Raw genomic sequence first — 13,321 nt, 5'->3', positions numbered from 1 at the left:
CGCACGCGCAGGGCGCGCGAGGCCGTTGAGAGCGCGCGGCGGGAGTCCTCCTGCCCGGTGCTGGGGGCCCAGAAACCTCGGCCGCCCCCAGAGCCCCAGCCCTCACCCCTCCCCAGGTCGCCTGTACCGCGTCAGCTCAACTCCGCGCGGCGCCTTAAAAGCTGGGGCCTGGGCCAGGAACGACAGGCGTAGTAGCCAATGGCGCCGCGCGCGGCAAGCCAGGCGCCCAATCAAAAGGCGCGGCTGCGGGGAGGGGCGGGAATCCCGCAGGACTCCGGGTGACTCCGTGCGAGGAGGGGAGAGCGTCGCGGACCGCTGGTCCAGCTCCGTCCCAGCCGCGGCGAGGGGCGTCGGGAGCAGGCTGCGGGAGCGTGCCAGCAGTGCCGCGGCGGAGCCCTTGGGCGCTGCAGCCGGAAAGGGCGGTGATGGAGAACCATCCAGAGGCTGGGAAGGAGAGCAAGGTAACGAGAGGATGCAGCCCCTCCCAACCTCCACCCCACGCCTGATGCCCAGTGATGCCCAGCCGAGGATTCTGTGTGTGTGTGTGTTCGCCCGCACGCGTGAGCTAAGTGGAGAGACCCAGCAAGGGGGTGGGGCGCCTCTGTGGCACCTGCATGGGAACTGGTGAGGATGCCAAAGAAGACAGGGTTTACCGTTGCCCTGCAAAATGGGAAGGAATCGCTCACTGTCATTCCTCCCCTGCCTTATCCAGACCCAGATTGGCTTGATGGGGAGAAAAGGAAGGAGGATGTTAGGAACCGGGAAGGCCTGCAGACTCCTTTCTCGAGGTGGGCGGTCTTGCTTAGGATTAATGGCTTCGCTGAGTGTCTGCTTTCTTATAGCTGTACGGCCATTCATTCTTCGTTCTTTGCTCTTGACTTCATGCAATGAGTAGTTATTGAGCATTGTTGTGCCAGCGATGATTAGGGGCTGGGCACACAGAGGCACATTTGGGGGTTGTGACAGAGAATTAAGATGTGTCCCATCTCCCTCCAGCAGTTACCGACACTGCAGGTCAGAGCAGACACATTGAGGCAGCAGGGAGGACATGGGGAACAGGGCCCTACTGCACCAGTGAGTCAGAATGTGTTTTTTGTGGGGAGCATTTGGGCACCGGAAGAACCTAGCCCAGGAGTGTCGGCCAAAGTATCAGAATAGGGTTCAAGTAGAGCTTAGCAATATGAGAGGGGCTGAAAGACACGAGATATAGAAAAGAGAAATATGTTGCAGTGTTCACTTACCTTTATATCATGCTTAATGAAATTAATTAAAAAGGGAGGCTGTGGAAAGAGTGCACTTGCTGGGCACATGGGTGAATTGGTGGTGGGAAGCCCATGGGGATTACAACCTGATATGAAAAAATAATCAAAATGAAGAATGATGTAAAAAATTTTTTTTAATTATTTAAAAAAAGAAGGGGGAGGCCTCCTTGATGGCACCAGGTTAAGTCTCAGCATTATCAAGCTATTGCCAGCCACTGCAGCCTGAGTTCAATCCCCAGCCAGGAAGCTGACCACAGGACACAGCAGACCTCTTCTGTCTCCCCGCTGCTCCCCTCAGCAGTGGATTTCAGTAGCTCAGACTGTTCTGCTCCCCACTCTGTCTCACCCCTCACCCCCCCACACACACCTCTGGCCTACACCCTAGCTCTTGCATGCATAAATAAAAATAAATCTTTAAAAAAGACAAATGTATATATATCATAAATCCATTTTTATATTGATATATGATACATACACATATCATAAATACAGTAACCAAATGATAATTAGTGTGGCTATATGAATTCAGACAAAGTAGAAATGTCAATCAGAGGCGCTCCCTGGTGGCGCAGTGGTTGGAGTGCCGCAGTGCGAAGCTAAACAAAGCTACGGCAGCTTCAGTGTGAGTTCAATCCCCACCCCAGAGGTGATCCACATGGCATAGCAGACCTCTTCTGTCCCGCCCGCTGCTCAGCAGTGTACTTTATTGATCTGCCTGTTCTGCTTCTCACCCTGTCTCTGGTGAATCCTCGTCACAGTGGCCCTGTACCTCTGGCTTGTACCCCAGTTCTGTACGCATAAATAATTTTTTAAAAAAGTAAATCAAAGAAGAATTACTAGAAATAGAAGAACATTCACTAATGATTTCAATCAATTCAACAGGAGGATAAAACAGTCCTAAACTTATATGTACCTAATAAGAGTTCCAAAATATGCAAAGACAGAAAAGAAAAATCCACAGTTATAGTTTAGAGGGGTAACACAATTCTCTCAATACATGCTGCTCTCTCAAAGCAGACCAAGAAAATCAGTAAGAAACTAGATTTACAATAACAGGATTAATCAACAATCTATACTCGGCAACCAGAAAAGAATCAAGTGCACATGCCATTTACTAAAATACATCCTAGTTGGGCTATATATAAAGCAAGTTCATATTTTTGAAGGTTGAAATAACATATAATGTGATCTTTGATGTAATATAATTAAGTAGGAATCAAAACAAAAAGGTGACTAGATTTCAAAATATTGAGAAATTAAGCACCATGTTTCTAAGTAATTCATAGGTCAAAGGACAAAATACCACAAGAATTTTAAAATATTTCTGAAGAAATGATTTTGAAACTATAGCAAGATTCATGATCTGTAGCTAAGATATTGTTCAGTGGAAAATTTATATCTCCAAATGCATATTTTAGAAAATAAGGAAGATTGAAGAATCAGTTATCTAAATTTCAGTCTCAGGAAACTAGGAAGAGCAGATTAAACCCCAAGAAAGACAAAGAAAGAAAATAATAGAAATCAATAAATTTGAAAAGAATTTACAAAAGGAGAAATCAGAGCTGCCAAAAATGGCTTTTTGAAAACATTAGTAAAACTTGCTATCAGTTTAGCAAGATTTGTAAGAGAAAGAAAAAAAGCAAAGGGGGAGACTGGGAAAAAGGGAGAAGATGCTCAGAGTTGTTTCAGATATTAGAAAGAACATGACTGTTTAAAGTTAATGTCAATTAGAGAAATTTCAAATGTCTTGAAAAATGCAATTTTTCCCAAGCTTGAAACAAGTAGAAAACATGAATAGTTCATTCTATTCCTATCATAGGAACTAAATCTGGAATTTAAGACTTTTACAGAAATCCCTCTCTAAGCACAGATAATTGCACATGTGAGTTATTCTAGCATTAAAGGTGAACTAGTTCTGTTGTTATATAAGTTATTCCAAAGGCAGAAATAAGCTGTCTTAAGAATGTTTAACTGTGATGCCAAACCTTGAGGACAGCTGGTGTGACCCACAGCGCTGTGAATATACCTACTACCCTGAACTTGAAAACAGTGAGAATAGTAACTTTTTAACATTTATTTTACTTATTTATGCATAAAAGAACTGGGTGTAGGACAGAAGTGGGGGGGGGGCAGGGGGTGAGAAGATTCACCAGAGACAGAATGGGGAGCAGAACAGGCGGATCCATTGAAATGCACTGTCGAGGGGAGCAGCAGGTGAGACACGAGAGATCTGCTGTGCCCTGTGGGTCGCTCCCTAGCCGGGAATCGAACTCAGGTCTCAGTGGCTGATGATATCTTTACAGAGCTGCGATTTAACCCTGCACCACCCGGAGGCCCTAGAATGGTGACTTTTACCATATTTACCATATTTGACACGACTTTTATCATATTTTAACACTCACACACCCTACAACCAATCTGTCAAGAACATTACAAAAAAGGGAAAATGGAAAATGCAGTTAATATTCTTGTGAACAAAGTGAGAAACAAAATGCAGGTAATATTCTTGTGAGCAGAAGTCAGAAACAAAATATTAACAACTTGTATAAGCTATACATAAAAAGGTAATACTTAATGATAATGACCCTCTTATTAAGGAATGCAAGGTGATTTGACATTTGAAAATCAATCAATGAAATTAGCAAGTATGCAGAGTAACAAAACAACTTACATATCTTAATAAAGGGAGAAAAAAATTTATAAAAGAAAGTAACATTCCAAAGGCAGAAATAGTAGAGATAGTCAAAGTCAGCACAGCAGGAAACTTCATTAAATTGACAAAATATCTAAAAACATTTTCAGGACTAAATTTTTACTGCATCTGCCTGAGGTCAGGGATTCCCATTATCACCATAGCTCTGCTTCCGCGTTGTACTAGAGCACTTCGCGAGCTAGCAGGTGCCAACAAGACAAGAAAAAGAAGTGAAAGGTAAAAAGGCTGGAAAGGAAGAGACTAAAACTGAGTAAGCCACCTCCTGGGGGCGCAGTGGGTCACAGCACAGCACTGTAAAGTTAAAGCCACTTCAGCATGAGTTCAGTCCCGCCCTGGAAGTGACCACAGGGCGCGGCAGACCTCTCCTGACCCGCCCGCTGCTCCCCGCAGCAGTGTGCTTAGTCAGTCGACCTGTTCTGCTCCCCACTCTGTCCCTGGTGAAGCCTCTCACCGCCCCTGCACCTCTGGCCTGTACCCCAGTTCTGTATGCGTAAATAAATAATTTTTAAAATATACATTAAAAAAAGAGTAAGCATAGTTATACAAAGCAAGGCTCATGGATACAAAGTATACAAACATCAATAGTATGTGTTCATATACTAGCAACAATCCATTAAAAATATTTAAAATAGTAACAGCAACAACAGAATCACCAGGCACCTAGGAAAAAAACTAACGAGAAAATGTACAAAATGATGTAAAAATAAACTTTTGTAATAAAAAAAAAACTAACGAGATGTGCAAAATCTCTACAGAGGAAACTATAAAATATTACTGAGAAAAATTAAAGACAACATAATTTGAAATATATTCCATGTTCATGGATTGGAAGAGTAAGTACTGCAGAAATGGTTATCCCTTTCAAACTGATCTGTAGATTCAGTGCACTCTCAGCCAACATGCCAGCAAGGTTTTTGTGGTTAAAATTAAAAAGTTGTTTCCAAAACGTACAGGAAATGCCAAGGATCTATAAATGTACGGGACCTCCAAAAACTCACACAAGAACATTCAAGGTGCCAAATGTGCAGTCATGCACATGACGGCCAGCGGAGGACTGGGTGCCCACGCAGGGACACGTCCGTGGGATGGGATGGCCGCCAGCTGCTCTTAGCAACATAGGTGTGGATGAGAATATACGCTCTATAATTGCAGTTTACATGAACTTCAAAACCAGTCAAGTTAAGCTATGGTGCTGGAGGTCACACTGGTTCCCATCGTGCACCAGAGCCTGTAGGACAGTGAGTCCTGTGGGTGTGAGCACAGTACCAGCTTGTGGGTGGTGAGCAGCACTTGCAGGTAGGGTGGCATCTAAGCCTTTCCTCTGCTTAGTATCACCTGACACAGTGGCACGGCCATAGTAGGTGTTCAGTAAATGCTTGTTGGAACGAGCAGCTTCTTGCCTCACAGACCTCTTCACTTGGAGAAATACTTGTGCTTTGCCTACAAGCCATCCCTTCTTGGCACTATAAGTAGTGAATGCAAACGGCTCAGGAATGCTCACAAGAGGGAAGTGGGAGCTGAACTTCTTATCCGATTTACTGTATGCCCTGGTCAAGAGGTTGTTGCAGCCACAGCCGGAAAGAGGTGGGCAGGTAGCCAAGAACATGCATGGGGTTTGGAACTGGGTTCAAATCTCAACTTGTCACATTGCAGCGCTGCGATCTGAGACAAGAGATTTCATCTTTTCTGATTTCAGCTTCTGCACTTACAAGCTGGGAGCTGATAGGATCCTGCTTGAGGATGGGAGGGTGCAGTAGTGCTGCAGGAACTGAGACGCCCTCGGCAGTAACTTAGCAGGACCCCAATGGGGTGGGACCACTGCTACCGTATAGGCTTTGTGACGGCCAGAGTGGGCGGCCAGGATGGGCAAGGGGGCCGGTGACAGGTCAGTGCTCCCCTCCCCACAGCCCTCCCCGCTGCCGGACCTGCAGGCAGACAGCTCCTTACAGGTGGAGATCTCTGATGCTGTGAGCGAGCGGGACAAGGTGAAGTTCACAGTGCAGACCAAGGTGAGGCTCCCTGGGGAATGGGATTCTGTTCTTGGGTGGGGGAGGGGCGTGGCAGGCAGATGTCACCAGAGCTTTTGGACCCGATCCCACTACCAGGTTCCTGCCCTTTTGAGGCTGGCATCTTTCCAGGCTCAGCCGCCTTGGCCTCAGGCCTCAAGTGCTACCCAGCTGCCCACCGTCATACCAGATAGCATAAGCACCTGGCCCTACTTGGGCCTTCCCTGGGATCTGGAGCTGGGAAGGTTCCCGGGAAGCGGGGTGGCTGCAGGGGGAGAGATGGGGGGCAGGAACAGACACCTCAGGCCTCCTGTTTCCAGAGCTGCCTGCCCCACTTCGCGCAGACCGAGTTCTCCGTAGTTCGGCAGCATGAGGAGTTCATCTGGCTCCACGACGCCTACGTGGAGAATGAGGACTACGCGGGCCTCATTGTGAGGCATGGTCATGGGGGTGGGAGGGCAGGCCAGCCCAGCTTCTGCGGGGTGCGGGGGAGCATGGATGTGGCTTTCTCAGCATGGACACGCCTCCAGCTCTGTCCCTCCTTTGACAGATCCCCCCAGCCCCTCCCAGGCCAGACTTTGAGGCTTCAAGAGAAAAGCTGCAGAAGCTGGGTGAGGGGGACAGCTCCATCACACGCGAAGAGTTTGCCAAAATGAAGCAGGAGCTGGAAGCGTGAGTGCCACTGCCTGACCTCGTCTGGCCCAAGCCCCAGCCCACCCCTCCCGAGAGGCCACGCTCTCTCCCAACTGTGCCCCTGCACAGCTGACACCCCATCTCTGATGAAGCGGGAGGGCGCGGGGGTCAGAGCCCAAGGGCCAAGCATGGCCTCTGTCCGCAGTGAGTACTTGGCCATCTTCAAGAAGACAGTCGCCATGCACGAGGTCTTCCTGCAGCGCCTGGCGGCCCACCCTACTCTGCATCGGGACCACAACTTCTTTGTCTTTTTGGAATATGGCCAAGATGTGAGCTGTGTCAGCACGCAAGTCACCCCCGGGGAGGGCGGTGCCAGGCTCTAGATGGCCCCGAGTGGTGGTGCTGGGTGTGGTGTGGTGTGTAGTGCCCTGCCCCCATCACGTCTCCTTAATGTGCCTCAGCTGAGCGTCCGAGGAAAGAACAGGAAGGAGCTCCTTGGGGGGTTTCTGAGGAACATTGTGAAGTCTGCTGATGAAGTGCTCATCACTGGCGTGTCAGGGCTCAAGGTGACCCGCGGGCCCCTTCTGGATTCCATCCAGGGCCTGCGGCCCACAGCAAGGATTGACGCCCAGGGAGGGAAGCCGCTGGTGGGGCTGGCCTGGAGGGAGACCATGCCAACCCTGGGTGGCCGCGGTTACCACACTTCTGGTGACTTGGCTGAAGTGGGTCCTGTCTGGCGCGTTTAGGAGGTGGATGACTTCTTCGAGCACGAGCGGACCTTTCTGCTGGAATACCACACCCGCATCCGGGATGCCTGCCTGCGGGCAGACCGCGTCATGCACTCCCACAAGTGTACGCAGGCCCCAAGGGGCCCTGAATCCCCTGGGTGGGGGCTGAGCGCATGCGCCGGGCGGGGCTCATGGGCACCCAACGGTCTGACGGCAGCTGTTGCCCTGCAGGCCTGGCCGACGACTACATCCCCCTCTCGGCTGCACTGAGCAGTCTGGGCACGCAGGAAGTCAACCAGCTCAAGACGTGAGCAGCTTTGGGCCCTTCTGGCCTCCCTGTTTCTTTGATACTGCGTCTGCCCACCAGGCGTCAGTCTAGGGGGGAGGTCCTGCCGGGTCTTGGGAAAGGGGCGCCTGCGTTTTCAAGGGCTGGGTCTCAGGGCAGGGAAGCTTTGAGCACCCCTGAGGAACGGCCCCAACACCTGCCATTGCCCCCTAGGAGCTTCCTCAAATTGGCAGAGCTCTTTGAGCGATTAAGGGTGAGTACTGCCTCTGTGCCAACCACACCCCCTGAGGAAGTCACAGAAGGAAAAGTTCCAGGGTCATTTTTGTTTAAAACTTGGGCCTAAATGACTCTGGACTTAGCTTCCAGACTGGTTTAGCAAGGAGTGGAGACGCGGATTCAACTTCTAGTGGGTGGGTGGTAACGAGGAGTGGGGGAAGGGACCTGGCTTGGTGGACACTTACAAGGATACGCCACGCCACGCCACGCACTTGTGCCAGCCGACATCCTGCCCCAAACTCCCTGAACTCTTCTCCAAGTCACTGGAATGTGGCAGTCTCCCTTAGGCTTCTGTTGCACCGCATCTCCCCTGCCCAGGTGACCCTACCCCTTCTAGAAGTTGCCCAAGACAGAGCCACAAGTCCTTGGCCTTCATCTTAGGCTTCTTGTGATCTTGCTGCTACCCCAGTGCCCCGTGGCCTGCTCTCGCTGTTGTCAATGCCCACCTAACACTGAGGTCCGCAGACCAGTGCCACCACCTCCGTGAAGCCGTCCCTTCCTGAACACCAGGGCTTGCCCTGAAGTAGCTACCAGACAGGATAGCGAGGTGGCAAACAGTCCCCTGGCTCTTAGCTGTCCCACCACAAGCCCTTCTCCAACCTTCACCTTTCTGACTCAGAAGCTGGAGGGTCGAGTGGCCTCTGACGAGGACCTGAAGCTGTCAGACATGCTGAGATACTACATGCGGGATTCACAGGCAGCCAAGGTGAGCAACCCCGTGGCCTCAGGGCTGGAAGCCAGTGGCACTGCAGCCAAGGTGAGGGTGGGCGGGCAGGCGCACCCCATGCAAAGGGACCCGGTGCCATCACGGCCCCAGGACCTGCTCTACCGGAGGCTTCGGGCCCTGGCCGACTATGAGAACGCCAACAAGGCCTTGGACAAGGCTCGTGCCAGGAACCGGGAAGTGCGCAGCGCAGAGAGCCACCAGCAGTTGTGCTGTGAGCGCTTCGAGCGCCTCTCAGGCTCGGCCAAGCAGGGTAAGCCCAGCGCCCCGGAGCCCCGCTGCCTGCCCTGCAGGGGCCCGCACTCTCTCCCTGCTCCTCTCCAGAGCTCATGGACTTCAAGTCCCGCCGAGTCTCCTCTTTTCGCAAGAACCTCATTGAGCTGGCAGAGCTAGAGCTCAAACACGCCAAGGTGAGCCCCCTTGCTGCACCCCCAACCCCCTTCAGCTGCTCCCAGCATGGGCGCGGGGGCGAGGCACCTGAACAGCCCCGGCCAGCTTTCCCCTCACTCATGCCTAGCTCAAGGCAGATGGCAGCTGCCCCTACACGTAGTGAGGGGGAGGCAGGGACAGGGGCTACCTGGGCTGCCAGCGCAGCAGCAGCCTCAAGGCGCTGGGGACAAGGACCTTTCTCATCCGCAGGCCAGCACTCTGCTGCTCCGGAACACCCTCATCGCCCTCAAGGGGGAGCCGTAGCGCTAAGACCTTAGTAACAGGCTTCCCCAGGCCACCGGCCTCAAGACACTGCCTTCCCCACTAGCCAGGCCCAATGACTTCCCAAGGCAAGCCCCACCCCCGAAGGTGCCAGGCCCTGCAAGACAGGGCAGCATGGGCACTGTATTTGGCCACAGGTAAGCAGAGCCACAACCTGGGGGTGCCCAAGCACCCCACCCTTCCTGAGTGCTGGGGGGCAAGCCTCTACCTACCTCGGAGGCCCCATCCTGTCCCGAGCTGCAAGCTTGGTCTTATAGCCTGAGGGCCTACCTGTCCTCAAGTCTTATCTCCAGGGTCCACCAGACCCACCTTGATCCAGAAACCAGATCCTAGGGGCACAGGCAGTTATCTTCCAGAGCCACGCGCTCGACTCGGAACCTAGGAGCAGTCTCAGGGCTTGTCGGTCATCCCCACAAACCCAGCAAAACTCTCAAGCCCTCAGCAACACCCCCACCCCCACCTTGGCTCCCTCCCAGAAGGAACTACCAACTCCAAGGAACCCAGAGTGGCTTCTATGTAGTCCAGTTGGTTGGGACAGGAGGTAATAAATCTTGCATTACTACCCTAACATGCCTTGTTCTTGAGCTCAGCTTCTAGAATACCTTCACTTGCCAGGTAGGTAGGCACCCAAGCGCAAGCTGGACCGCCCAGGGTAATGCTGGCCAAAGTCTCACCACCTCAGCCAACACCCTCTTGGTTAAACACAGGGAGGCAGCACCCAAGACAGCTGGGTCTGAAGTCCTGTGCCCCACCTGGCTGGCCCCTCCCAGAGTGGACTCCAACCACATGAGAAGGCCCAACCTGGCTTCTGACTCACAGCGGGCACTAGACCCGGCTGCCAGACCTTGTAAATGAGTCAGCCAGCCGTCTAGGGCAAGGTGGAGAACCTCTGGGGCGGGGAGAGTGCTCAAGAAGCCACCTGTGACCTGCAAGTGCACAGCCCACATCTGGGCAGGACTGAGTCAGCTAGCAGAATGCCCTCACTGCCCCCCCAGACTGTGGCTTCCGAGAAAGCGCTTCAGGCACGAAGGAACCTCTACCCAGAGCCCTGCACAGCAGACACACCCTGCACAGCTACCTCCTGAATGGCTCTGGTGCCAAAAGAGGCACCACCCTGTCAGCTGGAGTGGCCGGAAGGAGGCCCAAACAACCCCTGGGCCAGATCAGGACTTGGGGCTGGCTAGAGGTAGGGGAGGGGAAGCAATGCGCTTTCTCCCAGCCTTCCTGCCTGGCAAGGTCCCCTGGGCCCCAACCCTGAAACAAACATCCCATTAGAGCCTTTTATTGTTGTGTGTGTGTGTGTCTTTTTAATTGAAGATCCCTTACCAATCCTGCTCCATGAGTAACTGTGGGGGGGGGGGGGGACGGGACCAGGCGGCGCGGGGAAGGGTCATCTCCACAACATTCCATTTACACACAAAACTAAACAGACAAGCACAGAGTCACTATTGTGGTTAGAAGTTGGCAGCATAGGGGAGAGGAGCAGCAGGTGGGGAGTTGGGGTTTCGTTAAAAAAAATACAGATTCCTCCAGTAAGGGCATCTAAGGGAAACTTGGTCTGTCAACTCAAGAGGAATCAAAAGATCAAAAGCAGTTTGGGAGGGCCAGATCCGTCAGGAATGGAGGAAGGAGGAAGGTCCGGGGGTGGGGGGGGGTTGTTTGGCAACTGGGTGAAGGGACTGCCCTCCCCCTGCTGCCCCTCCGGTCTGGCAGAAAGGGGGGCAGCCTGCAACCCCCCCCCCCGGCGGGTCTGGGGCAGCCAGATGCTCCAAGCAGGGGGCTGGAGGGGGCTCACAAAGGCTTGCCCTCCAGGGAGATGACGGCGCTACCCCCCAGCTTCTCTGCCAGGGTGCAGCGGTCCTTGACCTCCTCATAGCAGTTTGCTTGTAATTCATGCTTGATCCCTGTGGGGAACAAGGGGAGCGTTCTGTGAACAGAAAGCACTGGGAAGGGGCCAACCAGAGCAGATGGAATGGGCAAAGTCACCTTCCCACCAGTGGGAAGAGGTGGGGGCCTCTGCCAGGCCGCTCACCCGCCCCAAGCCCAGGCCCGAGCAGAAGGCAGCATGTAGCTCTGCTAATGCTGGTCCCTTACCCGTCAGCTTCTTCTTGATGGCATCCTTGGAGCTGGCATAGATCATTTTGCTCTTAAGGGGTGCACACTCAGGAGCCCTAGAGAGAGAAACAGTCAGCGAACCTGCAGTAAAGTGTCCACCCCCAAGTCTAACAACCATGCTGAAGTGACAGAGGAAGTCAAGAAACCCTCCAATTGACTTCTGGCGTTCGAGCTCTCATCCAGCTCTGCACTGACAAGCCGTTCTGCTAGAACTCTTCCCCCCACCAAAACACACTCCTGGGAAAGCTTGGCAGTCCTCTTCCTGAGACAGGGCGTGGCAGCTGGGGCTGCAGGAGCTCACCAGAAGATGAACACCAGGTCCTCCTTCTTGCTCTCCTTGGTCTCGTAGGTCGCGTCGTAGAGAGCGTAGCGACAGTCCTTGTCTGGCAGCATCTTGACGAAGGTGGCGTAGGGGTCGTCCACAGTCTGGCCCACATCACCTACCAGGATTTCCTTGCCCTCCTCCAGGATGATGTTTTTCTTGTCCTCACTCAGGCAGAAGAGCACTGCCTTCTTGCGCTTCTTCACCTCCTCTGGTGTCGATGACTTGCGCACCTTCATGTCATTGAACACTTTGATGACACCGTCTGAGACGGCCACGCCAGAAGCCTGAGGATGAGCACACACCATGAGTTTTCTGGGTCTCCCAAGTCCCTCCCCTTGCCTCTTAAGCAATCCACCTGGATGCCAACAAGTGTCAGTCCCAAAAGACCATGACAAAACAGAGGGGACTAGTTCCCACCCAAACCACTGCCGAAGCAGCCAATGGTACGGAGGCCCACCACAGAAATCCTAGGCGGGACCTGTGGTCACCTAGTGTTAGGGTCCCAGACAGAGGGGCCTAACACTAGATCATCATCCCCAGACCCTGATACTTTATGAGCTAAAAACCAAAAACCTGGGAGAAGCAGAACTCTGAGATATGAACCCTGAATTGACAACAGTCCACCAGCTACAACAGCTTCCTACCTGCAATACTCAACTTCACACGCTCAGAGCCACAAGCCGGAACCCCGACGCCCACGCAGCCATCCTTTAGGAAACCAAAGACAAGGCCCCTCCAGACTGCACAGGGCAGCCGACGGGGCTCGCAGTTACAGTAATTCCATCGCAACCACTCAAGGCAGTTATTACACCGATTAGCCGCTTCTCTACTGAACTCTTCCTCAAGCAGAGAAAACCACAACCACTAAGTAGAACCCTGACGACTCCCAGTCTCGGGGAGGGCAGAACCCCGTGGATCGCTGACACAGGCTAACAGGCCCACGGTCCCTGAGAGATCTTTAGACTTCTACACTTCTACTGTGAACCGTGTCGGGGACACGCGGGGGGGGCGCGCTTTACCCACGTTTAAAATCTCGTCGCGCCCCCTCCCGGAACTGCAGGCTAAACTGCCACGTGACCTGTCCGCTTCCGGAGTGGGCGGGGAAAGGCGCTCAGCTAGGTCCTGTCCCCTCCCCGGGAGAACTCTACCCACGGGCAGAGCCACTCGGGGAGAGGGGCCCATGCCCGGCCCCAGCACTGGCCTGTGCCGTCAGGCCTGTCACCCCCTGCGCCGCGTTCAGTTCACACAGCCCATCGGCCCAAACAGGGGGTGGGGTGGTTTCCGGGCGGTGCCCGCCTGGGTCACTTCCCTAAACTCGGCTCCACCCTCGGGCCCCATCCGGGAAAGCCTAGGCCCCGCTCGTCCAGTGCTCCGGGCCCTGCGGCCGGGCCAGCGCGCGTGCGCACGCGCCAGCCGGCGCCGCCGTTCCAGACGTTACCGGGTGGAAAACGCAGTCGGCTTATCGGACTCGCTCTCCACTCGGCGGCCGCGCGCGCACGGAGCGGCCCCAGGTCCCCAGGCGTGCGCGCCGGGACCCCGCCG

The 13,321-nt window shown here is 53.4% G+C and overlaps 2 protein-coding genes across 3 annotated transcripts in view; one reads left to right on the top strand and one right to left on the bottom strand.

The window, feature by feature from the left end:
• Window positions 1-60: 60 nt before the first annotated feature.
• SNX32 (sorting nexin 32) lies at window positions 61-9,907 on the top strand. Of its 2 annotated transcripts, none has more exons than XM_012725484.1 (13): window positions 61-461; window positions 5,883-5,984; window positions 6,302-6,412; window positions 6,532-6,653; window positions 6,820-6,952; window positions 7,076-7,180; window positions 7,361-7,466; window positions 7,574-7,649; window positions 7,842-7,881; window positions 8,524-8,610; window positions 8,722-8,881; window positions 8,953-9,038; window positions 9,268-9,907. In XM_012725484.1, the coding sequence occupies exons 1-13, from the start codon at window positions 426-428 to the stop codon at window positions 9,319-9,321; spliced, it is 1,218 nt and encodes a 405-aa protein (XP_012580938.1). In that variant the 5' UTR covers window positions 61-425; the 3' UTR covers window positions 9,322-9,907. The 2 variants fall into 2 exon arrangements, with proteins under 2 accessions (XP_012580938.1, XP_004683401.2); XM_004683344.2 differs by having other exon boundaries at window positions 63-461; window positions 6,820-6,943.
• A 711-nt stretch (window positions 9,908-10,618) lies between these two features.
• Window positions 10,619-13,321, bottom strand: part of CFL1 (cofilin 1 (non-muscle)) — a 3,508-nt gene continuing 805 nt past the window's right edge. Inside the window, exons 2-4 of the mRNA XM_004682617.2 lie at window positions 11,756-12,063; window positions 11,434-11,510; window positions 10,619-11,243 (exon numbers count right to left, since the gene is read on the bottom strand). Of these exons, the coding sequence (XP_004682674.1) occupies window positions 11,131-11,243; window positions 11,434-11,510; window positions 11,756-12,063 (498 nt within the window). The 3' untranslated portion in view covers window positions 10,619-11,130. The remainder of the gene's footprint in view (window positions 11,244-11,433; window positions 11,511-11,755; window positions 12,064-13,321) is intronic.

The sequence above is a fragment of the Condylura cristata genome, unplaced genomic scaffold (genome assembly GCF_000260355.1).
Source record: "Condylura cristata isolate star-nosed mole 26May11 unplaced genomic scaffold, ConCri1.0 scaffold00015, whole genome shotgun sequence".
NCBI classification, from domain to species: domain Eukaryota; kingdom Metazoa; phylum Chordata; class Mammalia; order Eulipotyphla; family Talpidae; genus Condylura; species Condylura cristata.
The sequence above is the reverse complement of the archived record's forward strand: the minus strand, read 5'-3'. Positions and strand labels throughout refer to the sequence as shown.